Source organism: Durio zibethinus, chromosome 22 (genome assembly GCF_047325235.1).
Source record: "Durio zibethinus cultivar Kanyao isolate XHJ-2024 chromosome 22, ASM4732523v1, whole genome shotgun sequence".
In the NCBI taxonomy this organism is placed as follows: Eukaryota; Viridiplantae; Streptophyta; class Magnoliopsida; order Malvales; family Malvaceae; genus Durio; species Durio zibethinus.
This window is the reverse complement of record NC_143183.1, coordinates 3117025-3139915: the sequence shown is the minus strand read 5'-3', so window position 1 is coordinate 3139915 and position 22891 is coordinate 3117025. Positions and strand designations below refer to the sequence as shown.

The window sequence follows — 22891 nt, the reverse complement described above, 5'->3', positions numbered from 1 at the left end:
AATATAATTAAAATATTAAAATGTTTTTATATTAATATTTTAAAATGTATTTTAAAATTAAAATAAATAAAAAATTTTATTAATAAAATAAAATTCTTAACTTAATTAGATTTGTGCTTGAAAATTTTATTTAAATACAAGTTAGGGTTTATGATCGTTAAATTAATTGTTGATGAAATTTTAAATTTAAATTATATTATACTTACGTTTGGTTATTTAATTATATTTTAATTTATTAATTAATTATTATATCATTATAATTTGATTTTAATGTATTAATTGATTATTCAATTAATTATAGAATATAATATTTAATTATGAGTATAATTTAAAAATTTTAAATTCTATTGATGTATTTGTATTTTTTTAATAAAAAAATAAAGAGGATTGCTGGCAACATAAATCGAACTTAAGTTTTACCAAAGAAATATTCATTTGTTACCAACTCTACTAATTGATGTTGGCATTTACGTATTTGTATTGAAACAACAAGAATCGTTTATTTACCAAGAACAAGCACGGGCGAACTTTGTTTTCACGTGTTTGTATTGAGTTCCAACCTAAAAGTTTTTTAAAAAATATAAGAGAAAACGATTAGGGATAAAAGTAAGGAGTACTTTTTATATTTATATTTTGATGTGTAAATCAAATTGAATCAAGCAGAACGAAAGTAATCAAAAAATTTTAAAATAATTTAATTTATTTTAATTATGTCTAGACATTTGTATTTATAAATAAGAGATAAAAAATCATCATAAGATAATAAAAATATGATCGAGTTGTTGTGATTTGGAATATATCAAATTAGATTAAATTTATACAAATATCGTAATTATCTTTAATTATTTATTAGAAGCTTTTAATAAAATAAAAAAATTATTATATCTTTTTGATTACTAAATACTCTTAACTTCAGAATTAATTACGTGATTGTCTTAGAAATATATAATTAAAAAAATATATATTGTTCTATTTTCTAACAAACTGTGATCTTGTCAAAGTGATCCTCCAGCTTTTTACATGATACAAGGAGTTGTGATTTGTAGCAATACAGTATGTATTGCCATATTGCCAGGATTCACCTGTAAATTTTTTATAAAAGAGGTCATAGCTCGAGAATAAGAGAATGGATTATCGGTGTTGAGATTTGATTCTCAAATCTGTTAATTATCATCTTAATAGTAATTGTATAAACTAAATGAGTTAAGTTCGGATCTGCTTTTATGTCAAAGTTTCTAAAAATTCTTTTATCAGAAAATTGGGTAATCTTCATTTAGGAAAAGCAGATGATTTGTTTGTATACTTTTTGCATTATTCTTGCACTAATCTGTTGTTTAATAGGTTTCACTTTTAGGTGAAAAATTAATGGTTTAAAAATCGTGGAAGTAGGTAGACGTGCATGACAGAAGTTGACAATTAAAATCAATGATGTAACATGTAACAGTCATGGAAGTAGATTACCATTTGAAGTAAAAAACTCCATTATTGATCTTTCCCATACAACAATCATGGCCAACAATATGAAACCTGCTTCCGTCATCTATGTTACCACATCAAATGCATGTTCTTTAACTTCTTAACTGATGAATTCCTACCAAGTTATGTAAGCCTTGTTCTCAAATATCAACACACCAGTCACCGTATCCGAGCAAATCTTTTCTTCTCTATCTCTCAGCCTCTGATCTATTCTGGCAAACATCCTTGTTTTCCATGGAGAAGAAAGGCAAATACAAATATGATCAAACTTTTTTGCAGCACCCAGTTTTCCTTATCATTGTTCTGGTTTTTGGCTTTTTTATGATGGATCCTTTGAAAATAGGTCCAATTGGAGGCATTAAGTTCAGGCCAGTGGAGCTTAACATTGCACCATACAAGGAAGTCATGGGTAGTTGGCCTAGAGACAACAGAAGCCGGTTAGGAGATGGGAAACTTGAGTTTGTGGATCAAGTTTTTGGCCCTGAGTCATTGGAGTTTGACAGCTTAGGGCGTGGCCCTTACACCGGATTAGCCGATGGGCGCATTGTTAGATGGATGGGTGAGGATATTGGATGGGAGACATTTGCCGTTGTAACATCAAACTGGTGAGCTTTTATTAATGAGTTCACTCCAATAATCTGTTAATTATGAATGTATCCCAGAATTTCATTACTTCATGCTAATTGTGCTGGAAATGTACTCAAAAGGTCAGAGAAGTTATGTGCCAGAGGTGTGGACTCAACCACGGCTAAGCAGTGGAAACATGAGAAATGGTGTGGTCGTCCACTTGGCCTAAGGTTCAACAAAGATAGTGGAGATTTGTACATTGCTGATGCATATTACGGATTGCTCGTGGTTGGACCAGCCGGAGGACTTGCCACACCTTTGACAACTCATGTGGAAGGGAAGCAAATACTCTTTGCATATGACTTGGACATCCATAAGAATGGTTCCATCTTTTTCACTGACACTAGCACAAAGTACGATAGAGTGTAAGTGAACAAAAATGCACCTCTTATTATTCAATTTCTAATACAAAATGGAAGAACTTACATTAGATTTTCGAGCAGGAGTCATTTCTTCATACTGTTAGAAGGAGAAACAACTGGTAGGCTTCTCAGATATGATCCTCCTACTAAGACAACTCATGTAGTTTTGGATGGTTTGGCTTTTCCAAATGGAGTACAGTTATCTATGGACCAGACTTTCCTCCTATTCACTGAGACTAGCTATTGCAGGCAATTTCCATCTCACTTTTCTGCCCTTCCCAATTATTGAGTTGTTTCTATCTGATGCATTACTTATCTGCTGACTGCTGACTGCTCTTCCCATCTCACTAATATTTTTATTTTATATTTTCGTCGACACCGATTATAACACGTAATACACGAACTGTCAGTGCAAATTGCTGGCCAGGTCTAATATTGATCAGTTTGCCAAAGAGTATATTAACAGTGAACTAACCTGGTTTTTTTTATTATGGTACAAAGACTTTGTTCTGTTCTTTTTATTACCAATTTGTGCCATGATGACAGGCTGATGAAATATTGGCTAGAAGGTCCAAGAACTGGAACTATGGAACTTGTTGCTCATCTACCTGGTTTTCCAGACAATGTAAGAATAAATGAAAAAGGTCAATTCTGGGTAGCAATAGACTGTTGCAGGACTCGAGCACAAGAAGTTCTGGCCCACAATCCATGGATGAGGAGTATATACTTCAGATTACCAATTAAAATGAGCATCTTAGCCAGAATAATGGGGATGAGGATGTACACAGTTATCTCACTGTTCAATGAGAAGGGAGAAATTCTGGAAGTTCTTGAAGATCGAAACGGTGTGGTTATGAAGCTAGTTAGTGAAGTTAGAGAAGTACGAGGGAAACTATGGATTGGAACTGTGGCCCATAATCACATTGCCACCCTACCTTACCCTTGACCTCATTTTACCTGCAATATCTTTAGATATTGGAACTGTGGCTCATAAGCTACTTTCCTCTGAATCTGTGACTTCTATTCTTCTTTTCTACTGTAGATCAATGAATTTCCAGTTACTATTTACTGTTTCGGCCATTAACTACTATGCAACAAACCATTTGTGAGACTTTTTTTCTGTTACTATTATTCTACTAATTCTAGTCTTAAATCTGTCTGGCTTCCTTTTATTTTGCCATCTCTTTAGCAGATTTCCTTGCTTCGGATTACATCTGATAATTTTAAACACTATAAATATGATACGAAAAATTATAAAAAAATGATACGATTTAAAATTTTAACAAAAATCATATATAAATTTATTAAAAAAATATTTTATATTTGATATGTTGAAACTATACTATAATTTTTATGTTTTACTTGTTTAAAAGATGAAATAATTGTATACAAATATAGGAATTACCAAGTTCAATGTTTGGTTAGAGAAACCAATTCGTTCACTCAAAACAATTGTTCCATTTTGTCTTGTGTTATTTCTTTTTAATAAGCATAAATGGTGGAATGCAAAGTTGAGACTGCAAATTCAATCATAACTTTTTTTTTTTCCTGCAAACAACTTCATAGGTTTTATCTTCTGATTTTCTGGCAGTTTGGACTTAAACAGCTGATTGCATATCCAAATTATATCAATTGAAGCTTGAAACTAACACTGAAATTTCTTATGTACCATGACTAACACTAATCTAAATGTTCATTTTCCAAACTATTAGACTAACCATAATAAAAACTAAATTGAAAAACTGCAAAACATAGGTGACATTTTTCATTTAATAATGTGCTCAAGCAGGCACAAAAAAAATTATTTACAGTTTATGCCATTGTATCTTTATCCGACATAAAAATGCATGTTAATATAAATTGAGATATAATTTAATTATTTTATACAATTATTTTTAAAATATAATATTTATTAAATTTAAAATTTAAATTTTTTTATAATTATATCAAAAAGATAAAATTTTAATACAAATAAAAAGAAGAGGAGGCTTTAATCGAAATTAAATTTTTAATGTCCTTTTAAACATATTTAATCATACGATTTATTCTCTTATTATGTGATTTTTTGCAAAAATAAAAATAAACAAACAACAAGCATTATGCATACTTACCAAATATTTGACATGTATAACATATAAAAAGAAACAAATTAAAGAATGAGAGAAGAGAATTGATTGTGTTATTCTATTCATTTTTATAAATGATTTAAAAAGCTTATCATTATTTCTAAAATTGAAAAAAAAAAAGGAAAAAAACCTTATCATCCTGTTTCTTCGGGAATGGGAAGTCTATAAGATGATGCTTTGATTACAAAAACAGCCAACCCCTAAGAAAAGGACAAAACTAGGATGAGTTTGGCACGTCAGTTCCAGTGGTGCCTGCTGTAAGTTTTTAACTCCTTTCCCTTAACAGAGAAAAAGAAAGAAAAATTTTAATCTCTTCAATCTTTCATCAATCATGCACAGATTTCTCTCAATCTCGTCCAAATCAACCACTCTCAAAAGCCACAAGCAGCTTCAGCTTCCCTTCATTTCTCCAATTTCGTATGCCACTCCAAATGGGCACTCCTGTTTTCACTATTTCAATCAAAAGTCACCTTCTTTAGGCTCCTGGATCGGTTTTGATCGCTTTTTCTCGTCTGGGTACTTTCCAAATCGTGTTAATTTGAGAGAACATGAAGGAAATGGAAATGGGTTTTTGAGGTTGAAGGGTTTTGTTGGGGGAGTGAGGAGTTTCAGCAGTGAAACTAATAGGGAGTCTATAGAGTATGATGTTGTCATTGTTGGGGCTGGCCCTGCTGGCTTATCTGCAGCTATAAGGTTTAAGCAATTGTGTCAGGAAAAGAATGCTGATTTCTCAGTTTGTGTTGTTGAAAAAGGCGCTGAAGTTGGTAAGTTTCTTTCATCTTTTGGGAGATATTGTTCATTGAGGTGTTCTTTTTCTTTAACGTCAGTAGTTGCTTGGTATACTTTGCTTAATTGTCTTGAGTTCAAATGTAGATATTTAACTATGGGATTCGTTGCTTGTGTGTATTTTTAATTATGAACTGCATTTTAAATCATTTGGTCTGTTGACTCTACTACTCTTTTTTTTTCCCTGCTATTGGATTTTGATTCCCCATCAAGTTTACTTATACCATAAAGTGTTATAAGTTGAAAAATGAATGCTGTCACTAGCCCTTCAATGTCACTAAGAAAATTTGAAAAACAAAAAATGAGAATCTTTGAATGACTGCAATTGCAGTATCAGCATAGGGCCAAGAGATTGGCAGGGTTGGGAGATGAAAAATTTTGAAACTAAGCATCTCAATAAGGCTAGATCACATCAGTTGAGCAAAAGAACCGGGAAAGTGATAGCTTGGTTTTTGGGATGTACAGTTGGGTGCCCTTGACTATAACAGTTAGGGTGCAATATATTTCCATCCAACTGTTGTTGGAAGTTAAGGAGGGGCCAAAAGACATATGTGAGCCGATGTTGGAATGTGAATAGGGAAAATAATAGTAGTATTTTCTTACAATAGAACTCAATGGAACGAATGATTTTAGAGTGCATTTGACCATGACAGTTGAGCTTTGAACCATATGGTATATTGGTTTGGTGCTGGTTCTCTTGGGGTATGCAATGCTCCAGCATGTGCAAGTTTAGCCCTGAGCGTTTATAAACATCCCTTAATATTTCTATGTGATTGCTTAGCAAAAATGTTATTTCTATGTGATTCTAGGTGCTCACATCCTATCTGGGAATGTTTTTGAACCTCGGGCATTGAATGAGCTTCTCCCACAGTGGAAACAGGAAGAGGTACCTTTTTCTTTTAGTGTCTTACTTTTATATTATGTTAATTTATTCATGATTTATTAAAGACTGGTATACTTGAACCTGCTCAGTAACATAATCTCATGGTGACCTCAACCTTACATTTAAAATTACATAATTTCTGACAAAAGATAGAATGCCTTTTTGCCTGTATGGCTTATGCGGATGATGTAGGAAAGAGTTGCATCACCTACATGATTTGTCAAGTTATAGCAATAAAAAGAGCTAACAAAATTTGTTCTTTACCATTTTTTATGCTTCTGCTGACCAAATAGTTCCAAATCTTTGGATGAATTCTATGTGAAATAATTATTGCTGCATAACATCAATATTGATGAATCCCTCATAACTCCAGTATACTTATTGTGCTCTAAATTTAGAATGACATAGAGTGCTTCATCTTCTAATAACTTTTAAGCAGTTAGCTTATATTTATAGCTGAAAATTGACTGCTCGTTCATTATCTCTTACAATAAAATGAAGGATATATCACTGACTATGCATAATTATGAAAATAAATAATTCTTCTTTCTTCTCCTTTTACTTTATATCATTTGCTTTGCATGCAGACACCGATAAATGTCCCTGTTTCTTCTGACAAGTTTTGGTTTCTTACAAAGGATCGTGCAATTTCACTTCCTTGTCCATTTGATAACAAAGGAAACTTTGTTATTAGGTATTTCTCTAATGCTCATGCACCATGCCTGGAAATTCTCCTTCTTCTTGGAAAATTAATTTGACTACCAACTGTTTCTGCACCCTTGTAAGATTGCAGTGGGTCCTTTTCTTTTAATCTTAATAACCAAAGTAAGTTGAAAACAAGTTTGAAAACCAACTGTTTGGTGCTTAGATGTTAGATTGCTGGTGAAATTAACTATGGCACTCATATTAGCCTAGGGGGACATGCAATTGTTTCAACAAAATTTAACATTTTAAAAAAATATATTAATCATGTGATACTTTCATTATAAAATTCATATATCAGGTACCTTTATAAGCCTTAAATGAAAATTCAAAATAATAAAGAAAAAAAAAATAGAAAAGCTCAATTAAGGAAGTGAAAGGAAAACATGTGGCGATTTGGGGTCAACTAGATGCCATTGATGAACATAAGTTGTTTCTAATATTAGATAGCTGTTGCCTAAGAAAAACAGTTCAGTGTTGAAATACTTATCAAATAATTCAAAAGCTTTACAATCAAAGTATTGTTGAGTGATTTATGTCTTTGATCTAGAATTGCCGACAAAAGTGGGTGAAAATTAAGAGAAGTTGCTTGGAATTGCACATTTTATTGTTGTGTCTTTTAACAAGTGAAAAAGTAGGAGAAGTGAGTTGGGATTAATTATAGAAATTAAATGTGAACTAAATGACTAATATGCCCAAATTGATGTAACTTTTATGGTTCATTTGGTTCTTTTAGAAGTTCAATTCAGACTCTACACATGTATATTGGTATGGATATTGGTTTGTCAGATTACCTTAAATAGGTGATAGGAAGACAATTCACGGTAACTTAACATGTAATGTTCAAGATTAAGAATATTAAGAAAGCAAATTCGTAATGGTTTAGAAATGACCAGTCCACCAGAGAGATAAAGTTGCATTTAAGCACTGTCTCTTGCCGGAGCAGAAATAACCAGTACTGTTTGGCTATCCCCAAATTTGATAAGCTTGGTAAATCTTGCAGCTTCATGGTATCATTTTGTGTCTCTCTTTGATATCATCAAATCTTGAATTTTCAAGAATTTACTGCACCCCATTTTATGGCATGCATTGCCATCAAATTTACCTGAAAATGATTCTTTGTGACTTTACTTTTGGCTTTATATCTTTCATGTACATTCATGCATCCATACACATCTTGTTTGTATATGTACGTAGGGATTCCTATAGATACAAAGATATTTAGCTAATATTTAGTTATGTACATAGAATATATGCAGCTGTCATGCTGTCTCCAGAAATAAAGAGTTTAACAGGAAAACTTTTACCATTCTAAACTGTGTGTCCAGACCAAATTCTTTTGTTTAAACCCTTTTTTACTTGTTCTAAAAGAATGTAGTAATTGCTTGGCCAACAGGAGGAATCCTTCATCTTTTGTTGGTAAATATGCTCACTTTGTTTACATTTGTTCCATATCTGATGGATGGTTTCTTTTGCTACACTTCTTCTCCCATTTAGTGGCATCAATTTTACCACAAAAGCTTAATGTCATGGACCTTGTAATGTAGCTTAAGTCAATTGGTGCGCTGGATGGGGGTAAAAGCTGAGGAATTGGGAGTAGAAATTTATCCAGGTTTTGCTGCCAGTGAGGTACTTCTATTTTATATGTCTTGTTGCTGTTTGATATTATGTTGGCTGTTTGAATGACAAGGTGTACCATTGTTCAGATATTATATGATGCAGACCATAAAGTTATTGGGATTGGAACTAATGACATGGGAATCGCCAAAGATGGTTCTAAAAAAGAGAATTTCCAGCGTGGTGTAGCATTAAAAGGCATCACTCTCTCTTTCTCAGTGTGCTGTGCCTGATCTCAAATTTTCTACCTCCCCCCCCCCCCCCCCCCCAAAAGAGAAAGTAAAAAACAATAAAAGTGCACTTGCATGCATGCCACACAATTTAACTGTTGTTTCAGACTTAGTGCAATAGTCTCCCGGCCCTCCTGCTAACATTCAAATAGAAGGGGAAAATTAACAATACCTCGTATTACACATATCCTTACCTTATTCGGTACTTAATTGATAAAACTGAAAGTGCTTGGATAAGCTCAGCTACCTTTCTAGATTAATGCTATATTGAGGCCTTATAAAAATTGAGGGTTGGTGGATGATTAGTTGACACTTCTATTTCTGGTTTAGAATGGAATATAATTTGGTGAGTTTAGACTTGTAGACTTGTATATAACTTATTTAACTTCTCGATTATATTAAGACTGGATTCTAGAGCTGGCATATTTCTCTTTATGGTTATTATCGTTTCAAATAACTTAGTTAACTTTTAATTCCATTCTAGGATTGATTAGTATTATTTTATAAACTTATCTAACTTTTTGTTCCATGTGGTTTTATATTCTTCCTTGAAATAAGAGATAAAACTTTTGCAATCCTTAAATGCACGATTTTTTTTTTCACATTTTAAAGCACAAAATATAAATATAATAATAGTTTTTCAAGTTGATCTCTCCTATTATTTGGGTGCAATGTAAATCAAGAATGAACATAAAGATAAAATCTTCACAAAATGATTTTTTTTAACCTTCAAAATTTATACCTATAGATAGGTTAGCATTTTCTAATAGTAAAACATTATATTTGACCAGAAACCAAAATCAGATCCACTGTCATCAATTTATTAATGTGGATGGCAATTACCATTTAGGTTTGTTGATTGAAGATTACCAACTAAAATATAGATTGTTGAGTTGCATGACAGAAACAGAAATGGTGCTTGCTCACATCTAATGCTTTCCTTTATCCGGAGAACAAGAGCGAAGTTGTAAGAAGAGTAGGAGACAAGAAAATCTTGTTTAGTATTTTGTGTAATCCAAACTGTTCTCACAAAGATGAAATTCTCACAAAGATGAAATAATTCATGCACTTTACAAGTCACCATCTTGCCTTAGTGTGAGTTTCCGTTTTCCACCATTTGTAGTGGCTTCTACAACACCTGTTCCTTTGAAAATTATGGTTTGTGAGAACATTGGAAATTTGGAATACTAGCCATTTATCCATCTTTAATTGTGTTGGGGGTTACAAACACCTAAGTTGTTGTATCATCATTGTAGTTGCATCCATATGCATGCTAGTGCAACATGCACCTATATGCAGATAGACCTGTGTTGAATGTATAATTTTCTGATCAGAATAATTTTCCTTTAATTCCTAGAGCTCAGTGAATTTAGGTTGTTTGTAATGGACTAAGCTGTGAGTTAACATGCAGGTCACATTACACTTCTAGCTGAAGGATGTCGGGGATCATTATCTCAGGTTTTCAGAAAGAATTTTGTTGCTGAAGTTGCTGTTTTAGGGGTCTAAGTTAGCTGGCTTTATTAATAAGTAATTTATGCTAATGATGGCCATTGTTTTAATTTTCTTGAACAGAAAATAATGAAAAAGTACAAGCTGAGAGAGAAGGTGCAAGCTCAACATCAGACTTATGCTCTGGGAATTAAAGAGGTAATAGTGTTGTAGCTGAAGTATATATTTTGCTGGGTTGGATGTTGTAGGTATTTTATATGTTTCCTCTTTGAGATAAAATTCAGTGCTAATATATGCTGAATGTTGGAGATAATATTTGCTGATATTGTTATTCAATCAGGTTTGGGAAGTTGATGAGAACAAGCATAAGCCTGGTGCAATTCTCCACACATTAGGTTGGCCCTTGGATTCCAAGACTTATGGAGGTTCATTTCTGTACCACATGAAAGACAGACAGGTAATAAAGTTACTCTTGCTGCTCCTGTGTTTTATGCGGATTTTAAACTAGAAGCTTTATTCTTCTTTAGTCCATGGAGAATCCCATCTACCACTTTCATGGGTGTGTATAGTGAGATTTTGCTACAAAAAAAAGAAAAAAGGTTCAAGGAACCAAAGATTTGACAGCTGGCTAATCCTGTGGAAAGCCCTATTCATGAGCTGTTTTTGATAGTTGAAACTTAAGAGTTCTTATGAAACAATGATCATAAGATGGGATCAATTACTAAGTCAAGCAGGCAAGAGATTGTATGTTCTTGGTAGGATCTTGATGTATGCAAATGAAGTAACTTAATCATATTTAGCAAGGAAATAAGTGAACCTTTTCTTTCATCCTATCTGCAACACCAGTAATTTATGTGTAGGAAACTCTGTGGCATTGAATTAATATCTATATTAGGCAAAAGAGCTTTTGGTCTTTTCTCTTGACTACCAGTCTGTTGAATCACAATATTAATTTTATGCTGCTCTGATATTGTACATATCTCTAGTCTATGTTCTTCTTTATGAACAAGAATCAACAAGATAGGATCAACTACTAAGTCAAGCAGACAAAAGACTGTATGTTTTTCTTGATAGGATCTTGGTATGTGGAAATGAATAACTTAATCATACTTAGCAAGGAAGTTAGTGGATCTTTTGTTTCATCCCTTCTCCGACAACAATATTTTGTGTGGTGTAGGAAAGCATTAAATTAGTATCTATATGTAGTAATAGAGCTTATGGCCTTCACACTTGACCACCAGTTTATTCAATCACAACTGTAATTTTATGCTGCTCCTGTATTTTACATAACATTAGTGCTCTGAAATGAATGCGTATTATCAATGTCACTAGGTTTTAATTCTGATGTCAAAGGGATATGTGTTGGTTGACTAAAAGAGGATCACAAGCTCCTCCCAGCTTCTAGTTATTTACTACTTAGTCTCTTAACAAAATTGTAAAGACTAAAGCAAAAGGAAGCATACCATCATGCTGCTTAAGAGTAAAGACTAATGTCCTTAAGATTGTCAAATCTTTAGCCCCTGTGCAATCTAAATGAAAGCTTAGTATTAGGTGTGGACTGGACTCATTCTTTTCCCCCTGAAATTTGGACAAAAGCTTGCATGAAATTTTTCTAAGTTATATATTGTGTTGGTAAATTTTGTGTGACATTCCCTTACCAGCATGATGACTCAAAAGAACAACTCACCCGTTCCCAATTCTTCATTATTTTATTCTATTCCCCCTGAAATTTGGACAAAAGCTTGCATGAAAATTTTCTGAGTTCTATATTATGTTGGTAAATTTTGTGTGACATTCTCTTACCAGCTCCATGATGACTCAAGAACAACTCACCCGTTCCCAATTCTTCATTATTTTTCTGACCAGTGTCCTTTTTGTGGTTTTTTTTTTTTAACACAAAATTTTGAGTCCAGATTTTGAGTTTTGGCAATCTCATTACTCTTACCATTGTTGCCAAATCATTGGTTATTGCTGATTTATGGTTATTCAAGTTTAAAAGCATTACAATTGACAATAGTTTATCATAATGATACTATCTTTTGTATCCTCTTTGTTCTTCTTTCTTTTTATGTTTGTTGGATATGCAGATTTCAATTGGTCTTGTGGTTGCTTTGAATTATCATGATCCTTTCTTGAATCCTTATGAGGAATTCCAGGTAAACTAAATTTTAAGTCTTTTACAACATTCAATGAATTTCTTCTTTCCAGTTTTGGTCCTTTTATAAGTATGTGCATGGAACATGGATCTATTATACCATTTTCTCGAATATTAATTAAGAAAACTATTTTATGCATGTTAAGTTTGTTAGTTATTCCCTTCATTTTCTATTTTAGTTTTTTAACATGATTATGCATGTGCGTATGCGTTTTTGTATTGTGTGCAGTATGTGTAACATCTTCATATTGTTTTGGCTTGCTGAGTGCTTTTTGAGCATCTCATTTCGATTTTGCCTCTTTCATTGCCTTCACCCTATCAACTTTGAAATGTAGGGTCTAAGCGTCAAAGAATTGGTCAAGTCATGTAGTTTGGATCAAGCACCTTATCATATGTGTATGATTCTCTATCAAAGCCTCTCCACTAATTAACCAGGCTTGGTCCTTGTATCATTATCACTTTTTGGAAAACTATCAGAAGTAGACCAAAATCACACACAAAACTGATATTCTTAGAATGTTGGAACATGAGTCTCTAGTAACATTGCATGTTGAAGATATATTTTCTCCCCACTGTGCTAGACAGAGTGCTTCTGCTCAGTTTCGCATTATTCAAGGAGGGATATCTAGACAAGAACCGATTTAAGGAGGTTGTGCTAACATAGAGAACCAATTGTAGGAAGAAAGTAACACATTTGATGATTCCTTTGATCATTTACTTGCTCTCCTATTATATTTTAGTTAGTCTTTCAATTTGTTGGTTGCTGTAAATATTCCAGAAAAATGGTGTTTGACTTTTCAATTTTAAGTGTCTCATATTTGAAGCAAAAGAATCTTGAATTTCACTCCTATATCTCTTTGGTTTTGTCTGCTGGTAGAAACTCAAACATCATCCCTCCATAAAACCTCTTCTAGAAGGTGGGACTGTGCTTCAGTGTGGGGCTCGGACATTGAATGAAGGTGGTTTTCAGGTGAGTTGAGCAATCTTCCATTTCTCAGTTGGGCAAACCAGAATTGCTCAAAGATAAGCCAGCAGAATATTGAAAGTTGTTCTCTGAACTTCATAAATGGCTAGTGAGCTACTATGAATAAGGTCTTTGGAGTAGATTTAGCGTGTCCAAAAATGCCTTAGACAACAGTTGTGACCATTATATGAACTTTTACTGGTTTGTTGATGATGTAGGATCTGGGGAACAGTTCTTCTGATTTGCCACTATGATCACACTTTTATTTATACTTATGTTTGGTGTTTCTGTTTGTTTATTACATGTTATGCCCGTATGAATATGATGCTAGTTAAATTTCAGTCTGTTCCCTATCCAGTTTTTCCGGGAGGAGCAATTATTGGATGTTCTGCTGGCTTTTTAAACGTACCAAAAATAAAGGGAACGCATACTGCCATGAAATCAGGTAACTAATCTAATCAATGGGATTGGTTTATATTTTCTTATCAATTGTCGACTTTTTGTTTTTTTTGGATTAATGCATTCTAATTCTTGTATGTGTCCACATGTCAGCATTCTGAATTGATGTTAATTTAACCCTTCTAATGTGAGATAATTTACATTATTTTCAACCAATGAAGTTTAGAGCAACAATGTCAAATGAATTATCAATTCAAACATAATATTCATGTGGGCTTTGGAAAAAGAGACTCAAAGGTACCATTATTAATCTATAAAAACTTTCTTCTTTTTAAAGCCGCAACATTCTTTCCCAGCTTCCAAGAGTGATTAAATAAATTAGGAATTCATCCGTTGCACTTCTTGGATTATAAAGATAAATTATTAGGTGTGGAGGGATGTTTACCCCTAAATTCATGGGAATGGATCCCAGAGGAAGGTGCCTTCCCTATTCTAAATATCCAGATTACCTCGATTCGAGGGGTAATTTCAATTTGATTCCCCAAATCTTATTACAACCATAGCCTTCTGTAAAGTAAGAGTTTCTTTTCTTGGATGTTTCTATAGTATTCAATGAAAGCAAGAAAATAACAAACATACCACCTGTATATCATCTTCTAGAACAATTCAAATGCATCAATGAACATAAATAAAGTTTCTTATAAATTTACTGCATCAATCATGCATGTTCTGCTTTTGAAAAGGACATAATACCTGCACTTGGAGAATACGATACCATTGTTTGTACTGTAATAACTTGCTGCCACATGTTAATTTAATTTTTCTGTAGATATTGGCAAAGGACATGAAAGGAGTGATATTGCTACTGTTTTAGGTTTTCATAATTTACAAGGCAATGTATGAGACTCTAATAAGATGTCTTTCACCATGGCACAATATACATAATTTGACGTTCTTTGTTCGTTAATCGCATTACTTTCACCGTAAGAAAATCTCTTTTAGTATCCTGGCTCATGCAAACTGCATCTATTGCATCCTTATATTGGAGCTTTGTTCCTTTATTCCCCAAAAGATAACCATCTCAATTAGTTCATTGGTTGCTCAATTTAGATGCTAAACACAACTAATTTTGTATGCAAACAGTTCCCCATCATCCAGCTTTGCAAAAGTATTGCTTATGCACAATTGTGGCATACACAATTTATATGTATGTTTGAGACTTAGGAAAGCAATTTTTCTATTTACATTGCACCAAATATTTTACAGGTTGAGGAATTGCAGAGTAGTGTGTTATTAAAATTTAGTTGTTTTGTTATAGTCATGCTACATAATCCTGCTCTTTTCCCTCTCTTTGTTCTGCCTCTTACTCATTCTGACTGGAAGAATGCAAACCTTTTTGTATGACTATTGAGAACATTCTCGTGGTGACTCAAGTATCATTACTTATGTTAGAAGCTTTGGAGAGAGAATAGTTCTAGACTTGCTTGAGTGGAAGTAATCACAGGGGCATGTTTCTGACAGGAATGCTAGCGGCAGAAGCTACTTTTGGTGTACTTCATGAAGGCTCCAACATGGAAGCATACTGGGATGGTTTGAGGAATTCATGGGTGTGGGAAGAACTTCACAAAGCTCGGAATTACCGACCTGTAAGTAGAGCATTCCGGTATCTTTTATTTTCATAACTGCATTTCCCCTGGTTTCCTCATTTTCTATTATTTATTTGCTTTTTATTCAGTTTATGACTGCCTTTGGGTGTTAAGTTGATGAGCAAATTTAAGAAATCTATTTCCTTTAATTTGCTTTCCTAAAAGAATCACATATTCTTCTGGCTGGAAAGCATGGTCATTTTGATTAATTTGTCTGGAGAGGCCATTATGTGGGTGGCAAATTTGTTCATTTTGGACTTACTAGATTAAAAAGAATGACAGACTGTTTCATTAAAATCTGAAAATTGATGTGATCTTATGTTTTGAACATAGTTTCATTTCCTGTAGGCATTCGAGTATGGGCTTTTTCCAGGCCTCGCCATAAGTGCATTGGAACAGTAAGACATCATCTTTTGCTGGACATAGCTATGTGAAGATTACTTGTGGGCAATTTATGCGCTTTGATTTTCTCTAATGTTAGTCTCATACTGTGTTGTCTTCTTGCAGCTACGTATTGAAAGGAAAATCTCCATTCACACTCAAGCATGGGAAACCTGACCATGAAGCAACAAATGTATGGGAAACCTTTTTCCTGAGATCAAGAACTCAAGTTACACCACAAATAGCAAATTCAATTCTTGAATTTATTTTGATCTAGAAATTGGTGTTATTAACCCTGTTAGAATTCTTTTTACAATTAATAAGCAAAAATCCCTGTTGTTTTCTGGATTAAACCATTCAGTAGGAGAAATAAGGGAAACGCATTTTTTGTGGTTCAATACTATGTCAGGATGTCTCAGAGATGCTGTGAATGAACCTAAACATGGCAAATTCTTTTTTTTTTTTTGTAAAAAGCATAAAAAGAGTTCTTGTTGTAAATTATGACGACAAAAACCAAGCGGCATATGCTGATAGAAAAAAAGTTAATCATGTAACTGTTGTATCATGTGATTTTGTTAAACAACTTGGGGAACTGATTAACACACTCCCTTTTTCAGGTTGCAAAGTTACATTCCCCAATTCAATACCTGAAGCCAGATGGAATTTTGTCCTTTGATGTGCCAACCTCTTTGCACAGGTCTGAAGAATGCAACCCGTTGCCATATGTTAATTATCTTCATCTTAATTAGATTTTATTTTCAATGCTTAATTAGATATGTTAAGTTTAAAAAAAATGTCAAGATGATTTTCAGCTATCCAGGTTTGAATCACCTATATAAGCATATTCCAGCAAAATTAGATGAGGACATGCAAGGTGGTGCAATGTCATATTGAAGCATTCTTTGATCCTTTCTTTTATATATATATATATATTAATGAGCCCTTTTAGTCTTCAACAAGCCAAAAGAAAGATGCTCAAGTATAGCCTTAAATCCTTTTATAAGTTACTGGTTATGGGTCAGAAATCAGAACCCAGACCCTCGGTAATTTTCTGTACTGGTTGACTGTTTTGTTTCAATGACTGTTATAGCTTCCTTTCCATCAAAAGTGACCCCAAACCTGCATGGAGGTCAAACAGTAGCAAATGCATTCTCCTCATAGATTTGATACCATCCAAATTGTGGGTAATGAAGGAAAGGGACAAAATGCAGTACGAGGAAACTGAACTCATTAGGGAAAATGCATATTCTTTTTTTCTTCTGTTCCCATTCATGTCTGATATGTTTATTTCTATTTGCATTTTAGGAGCAACACAAATCATGACCATGATCAGCCAGCTCATCTGCGTTTGAGGGACCCCAATATTCCTGAAACTGTAAACTTGCCAGAGTATGCTGGACCTGAGTCACGATATTGTCCCGCCCGTGTATACGAGTAAATTTCTTGTTATGCTTTTTGCTCCAGCTTATCTCTTTGTAATATATTGTCCCTGAAACCATTTTTTCATCTTTTGTTCGAATTGAAGGTACATCCCCGATGAAAAGAATCAACTGAAACTGCAGATCAATGCTCAAAATTGCTTGCATTGTAAGGTAATCTCCAGAACATTTAGTTTATACTACCTTAAAAATATTCTTTCTTCTTGCCTTTCTGATTGTTTCACTTGAATCAAATTTTAGAATGGATTGTTTTGTCCAGTTTAATGCAAATCTGAAGATGATGAGAGATTAAATGACCAACTCATTCATTTTAGTCCCTCATTTTCAGACCCTCTAAATGCAATTTCTATTTTCTTGTTTTCACATTAGAGATATAGCTGAGCTGTGTTTCTTGGTTTATGCTAAATTGATTTGTTTTTCTTGAGGCAAAATATAACAAATGTTGGTTTGAATATTATTCAGGCATGTGATATTAAAGATCCTAAGCAAAACATTGAGTGGACAGTTCCAGAAGGAGGTGGTGGCCCAGGCTATTCAGTCATGTGAATAAGCCCCTTTCCTCATCATTGTATGTTGCAAATATAGTTTACTTTTTTACTTAGGACAAATACGTTATCTTTGAAATAATTAATGAGTCAATCTAAAATGTTTACACAAATTAGCTCATGTCAAATGAAAAGCAAGCCTGGGAAATGCTATTATTTAAAGCTATTATATCAAATGAAAAGAAAATCTTCCCCAATTCAGATCAATGTAGGCTCAAGGGCGTTAAGCCATTGAGGAACCTTCTCCAATTTCCCAATTAGAACAAGCTTCTGTAGGTAGGAAAGGAGCTGATGAAAGTGCATCCATCTTAAGTATTGCCCCAGGACTTGCCTTCAATCTCAAGCAATGAAAGTGTTCCATTTTTTCAATTTCATGTGGAAATTCCTCAATTTTGGCCTCCTTAAGGACAAAAGTTTGGACTAGTCTATGAAATTGTTACTCCATCCCGACGGATGCCATTTTCATTTAAATCATGTTACATAATTATATTATTAAAAAAATTTATAATTTATTATATATCATATGTGATAATCGCACTGTCAATATTTATTTTGATAAACTCATACCTGCATTATGTAATAAATAGATGAATTTTTTTTATAATAATACAATTACGTAACATGATTTGTCCGTTTTAAAGTACATATGTCGTAGAGTAAACAACCTCCATCGTATATCCCTTGGAGTTGATTTTGGATAAAGATAGGTTCACTCTCAGTAGGAGGGAAGGTACCAAGTATCAGTCAGAGCTATAATTGATTAATAATTTCGGGTTGTAATCTTCTGGTTGTATAATGTTTGAGATTCGATTTGGATGTTTCATTTGATAAGATGTGCATATTGGATTGGATAATCCAAAACAAAGGCTTCTCTCTGTCACAAGTTCACATCCCGTGACTCAACAGTTTGGGACAATGATCTCAAAAACCGACAGCCTGGGAAGGAAAAGAAAGTCACGGACTACACCAAGCTTTTCTTCTCTTCAGTTCCCCTATAAATAACAGTCTTTCCCTAGCTTAGCTCCTCCACTCCAAACTCGATAGCAATCGACTTAAAACTACTCGATCTCAGAGACCAAAAATGGAGAGAGTGAAGATTCTGGCACTTATAGTGGCAGTCGTAATGGTTATGGCTATTGCTGTAACTGATGCTCAAGGCATATGCAACATGCCAGCTTCAGGTTTGATGGCATGCAAACCAGCTGTGACCCCTCCCAACCCTCCTCCGCCGACGTCGACCTGTTGCTCCTCTCTCTCCCACGCTGACATGCGCTGCCTTTGCTCCTACAAGAACTCCAAGCTGTTGCCTTCCCTTGGTATTGATCCCAACCTTGCCATGCAACTCCCTAGCTTGTGCAAGCTTCCTAATCCTGCAAAGTGCTAAAGCCTTGTGTCAATATTTGGTCTACATATCAACCAAATGATTGCGGGACCAAATATAAGAAAAAAAAAATTCTGCTTCACGTAATTGTACTGAACTTTGGGCTTTACTTCTCTTTCGTTTTCCCTTTCCATTGATCCTATGTGCTTTTTTCAGTCTTTATTTTTTATGTGCTGCGTGCTTTCATTGGTATCATGTAATCATGTAATATCATGTACGTGTTGTGTGATTTCTTATCAATAATCTTATATATGTGTTGCTATATAATATAAGAAATTGTGGACCTATATTATATATATATATATATATATAATGTTATATACATATAACAAAATATACAAATGTATACATAACTGTTTTGGAATGGTTTTTTTAAAAAATAAAGGAATGGGAAGGTTTTTTTATTAGGTTAAAAAAGTTAAAGTGAGAAAAAAAATAGTTATGTTTATATTAATAGCGACATATCTTGACATATAATTTTAAAAAGACCAACTAACGATAAATAATTTATTTTATTTTATTTTTTCTTATGACGTATTTGATCATACTTATTAATATATATATATATATATATACACACACACATATATGTAAATAATATATTAATAAAAACATGGTGAACTCATAAAATTATAAAATGAAAATATTATTATGACAATTTTATACTTTAAATAATAACATGATTTACAATTAATAATAGAATTACTAATTATGCGATCTTTCAATGAATTATGAGAATTTTTTTTATTTTTTTAGTAATTGAAAATTGAAATAAAAAGAAGTATGAATAAAAAAATTATTAAATATTTTATCAAAACAAGAAAATTAAATATACTTTTAAAAGAACGAAGATGAAATTATGAGATTAAAAGTTATAATATTTTTCTATCCTTTAGTAAAGCAATTTTAATTTTTTTTTTTATGAAAAATGGATTACGACAAAGGAGAGGAAGAGTTGTAGTAAGCTAAATCTTTTTTTCCCTCAATCGCCTAAACTTATTAAAAAAAAAAAAAACCATTGGTACTTGATTGAAAACTTGAATATTGTTGAAAAAATTAAAAAGTTAATTTGATTGTAATTTAAAATTTGTAACAAATCTCTTAATTTTAAGAACTTACAAGTAAAAATTATTAAATATAATAAATGAACAAATATCAATGTAATTTGAACATCTCTTAAATTACAACACATAAAATTAAATTACAAAACATAAAAATAATAAAATTCAACATAGGGAATTTGAACTATCCCTTATACCTTCTAACAAAAGGTGACATCCAGCATACCAAAATTTTGATAAGAAGATTCAAATTTAATTATTTGAACAAGAAAAACATACATTAATCATTGAATTAAATATTTATCTTTTCATTATCTAAAAAAAAAATCATCTTTTTATTTAAGGAGATGGATTGATATGTTGATAAGTTCTGAAAAATATTGTAAACCATCTCTTGATTTGATAATTAATTTTTTTTGCTATCTCTTCCTATTTAACTTATCAATAACTAAAAATTTGGGATTAAACACTTAATAATTTTGATGATTTTTATTTTAGGTCTTAATATCTTCAACAATCCTCTTGATGGAATTAAACGCATTCTTTTGGGTGATTCATGTTTTGGGGGTTGTTTTTTTCATTATTATTTTTCTTTTGCCAAGAAATTAATAATAATAATTAGTTTTAATTTTATTTTTCATGGTGGTATTATGGAGAAGAAGTGGTGCTGAATGGAGGCTGCAGTGCTTGGAAGAAGAGATATTTGACAACATCTATAAGTTTCATATAGAATCAATATTTCTATATGAAATCATTGAATGGAAACATGATTAAACAGTAGAATTAAATAAAGAAATAAAGAAACAAATCAACCAAAGCATTCATAAAGATGAAGAAATAAAGAAGAGAGACACCAGATTTACATAGAAAACCCATATATATATATATATATATATTAATGGTGCTTGGCAACCTCCAATAGTTGTTTGAACCTCTCGGACGTGCAAGCAACCATAATCGGCCCATCAATCTTGGTGTCGAGATCATCATCTTGTGATCGAATGATCAGTTCTTGAAACCCTGGAGAAGACAGATACTTAATAGGAACCTCATATCTCTTTGCCTCTTTGCCTACATACATTGCCACATAACCCCTTCGAGCTTGGACGGCTTTGGCGTCCTCAGCCTCTGTCAGCCGATTGTATGAATTCTCGGGCTTGTTACGCCCAAGCTTCTTGATCAGCAAACCGATTTTGGACATTGCAGAATGAAACTTCTCTTGTTTTTGAAGGCCAGAACAATATATGATGCGACAAAAGAGAGAAGGGTGAGGTCTGGTTTAATTTTATAGTGAAGATTATGCTGTTGCCCATCCTATTTCCTGGTTTGGAGTTGAATTTTGGCATTGAAAGTTGACTTCAACTAGGAAACTTTTAGGGGACACCCGTCAGAATTTGTTTGGTTGCTTGGAGTTCACGTTTGGTTACTCCAGGTAACAGAAAGCAAGCCCGACTTAAACAAAAATAAGAAGGGTAAATTAAATATATATACGTTGGATAAACGCGATTTGAGCTTGTACTTTAAGATTTAAAATGTAATATTTATTTATTTAATTATGTTTTTTTTTTATCTAAAATCATTATTTTTTTTCTTTTTTTTTTCATCTTCAATTTATCTTCTCTCTCTACAATTCATTTTCTTTCTTTAAAATTAAATAAAATTTCTCTCTAAACAACTAAACCTAAAACCACCAAAAACTTTCTTCACAAACCCAAAAAAGTAATTTCAAACTAAGATCCAAAATTTTGATTTTGCTTTATCTTGGACTGTGTTGATTATTTTTAGTTGAAATTTTTAATTTTTTTTGTTTATATGTTTATATGCAAATTTTAAATTTTATCCTTTTGAGAATGAAATTTTTGTTGTTAAAAATTGTAAGCATCAAATAAATAATTAATTTCCATTCAACAATCACATCAATTTTCATGAATAACCATTAACAAACATAGAAATCCAAAAATAAATCCAGCACCGACTAAAAAAATTCATAGAATCCCAATCTATCATAAATTACTCATATATAGTAAATCAACAAAACAACCACATATCCACATAATATCCACAATAACTCATCAACAAAGATTTTTTTTTTTTGTGGGGTTCAATTTGAATTTTTTTTTTTGAAATTTTTGAGTTTTTAGAGGAAAAGGGTGAGGGAAAAGATCAACTTGGAGCACAAACCATTATGGTATATTTTTTCAATATTTGATCCCTTGTTGAATATTTTAAAGAATTTATGCTTCCAGCCAAATTTTTATTTAAAAAGATTGACTCTGAGAAAAAGTAAATATAAAAAAAAAATTGAAAAAAAAATGAGGGAAAGAACTAAAATTTATCGATTAGGCGTAGTAATGAAAATTAATTAATGTCATTGATATACAACTTAAGGTGATTAAATATCACTTTTTAAATTTCAGAAATCATACTCAAATCGTGTTATATTGCTAATTTATCAAAATAAGAATAAGCAGTATTAACTAACTATATGTATGTCAGTATATGGGGTTTAAACCATGAATTATTATGCAATTCGATTAATTAGAGAGAGACTTTTATAGCAATAATTTTGATTACATCCCACCATAGAAGAGATTTTCTATTTCTATTTCTATTGAGAGCCTTTGCCATTTAATGCTTGATAGAGTGAGAGATTTATGGTGAA

The 22891-nt window shown here is 32.5% G+C and overlaps 2 protein-coding genes and 1 pseudogene across 3 annotated transcripts; all 3 read left to right on the top strand.

Annotated features, from left to right (window-relative positions):
* The first annotated feature begins 1562 nt into the window (after nt 1-1562).
* On the top strand, nt 1563-3546 carry LOC111307243 (protein STRICTOSIDINE SYNTHASE-LIKE 13-like). Its single transcript, XM_022905261.2, has 4 exons — nt 1563-2081; nt 2184-2468; nt 2547-2714; nt 3012-3546. Exons 1-4 carry the CDS (start codon nt 1711-1713, stop codon nt 3409-3411), a joined length of 1224 nt encoding a protein of 407 aa, XP_022760996.2. The 5' UTR covers nt 1563-1710; the 3' UTR covers nt 3412-3546.
* A 1154-nt stretch (nt 3547-4700) lies between these two features.
* Nucleotides 4701-17984, top strand: ETFQO (electron-transfer flavoprotein:ubiquinone oxidoreductase). The gene is made up of 18 exons (XM_022905891.2): nt 4701-5355; nt 6187-6263; nt 6848-6954; nt 8510-8591; nt 8669-8777; nt 10221-10267; nt 10382-10456; nt 10599-10715; nt 12346-12414; nt 13291-13383; nt 13720-13822; nt 15298-15422; nt 15771-15820; nt 15930-15996; nt 16421-16500; nt 17109-17237; nt 17329-17395; nt 17705-17984. The coding sequence occupies exons 1-18, from the start codon at nt 4923-4925 to the stop codon at nt 17786-17788; spliced, it is 1914 nt and encodes a 637-aa protein (XP_022761626.2). The 5' UTR covers nt 4701-4922; the 3' UTR covers nt 17789-17984.
* Nucleotides 17985-18807: 823 nt separating this feature from the next.
* On the top strand, nt 18808-19444 carry LOC111307242 (putative lipid-transfer protein DIR1 pseudogene; annotated as a pseudogene). The gene has a single exon (XR_016331847.1). The product of XR_016331847.1 is annotated as a putative lipid-transfer protein DIR1 pseudogene (transcript).
* Nucleotides 19445-22891: the final 3447 nt, after the last annotated feature.

What these genes read in the sequence shown, in the direction of transcription:
- LOC111307243 (XM_022905261.2), top strand. Translation starts at nt 1,711, where the DNA reads ATGGAGAAGAAAGGCAAATACAAATATGATCAAACTTTTTTGCAGCAC. An exon ending in GCCGTTGTAACATCAAACTG is followed by an intron (nt 2,082 to 2,183) that starts GTGAGCTTTTAT and finishes TGTACTCAAAAG; the next exon opens with GTCAGAGAAGTTATGTGCCA. An exon ending in ACTGAGACTAGCTATTGCAG is followed by an intron (nt 2,715 to 3,011) that starts GCAATTTCCATC and finishes CCATGATGACAG; the next exon opens with GCTGATGAAATATTGGCTAG.
- ETFQO (XM_022905891.2), top strand. Translation starts at nt 4,923, where the DNA reads ATGCACAGATTTCTCTCAATCTCGTCCAAATCAACCACTCTCAAAAGC. An exon ending in TGAATGAAGGTGGTTTTCAG is followed by an intron (nt 13,384 to 13,719) that starts GTGAGTTGAGCA and finishes GTTAAATTTCAG; the next exon opens with TCTGTTCCCTATCCAGTTTT. An exon ending in GTGCCAACCTCTTTGCACAG is followed by an intron (nt 16,501 to 17,108) that starts GTCTGAAGAATG and finishes TTTGCATTTTAG; the next exon opens with GAGCAACACAAATCATGACC.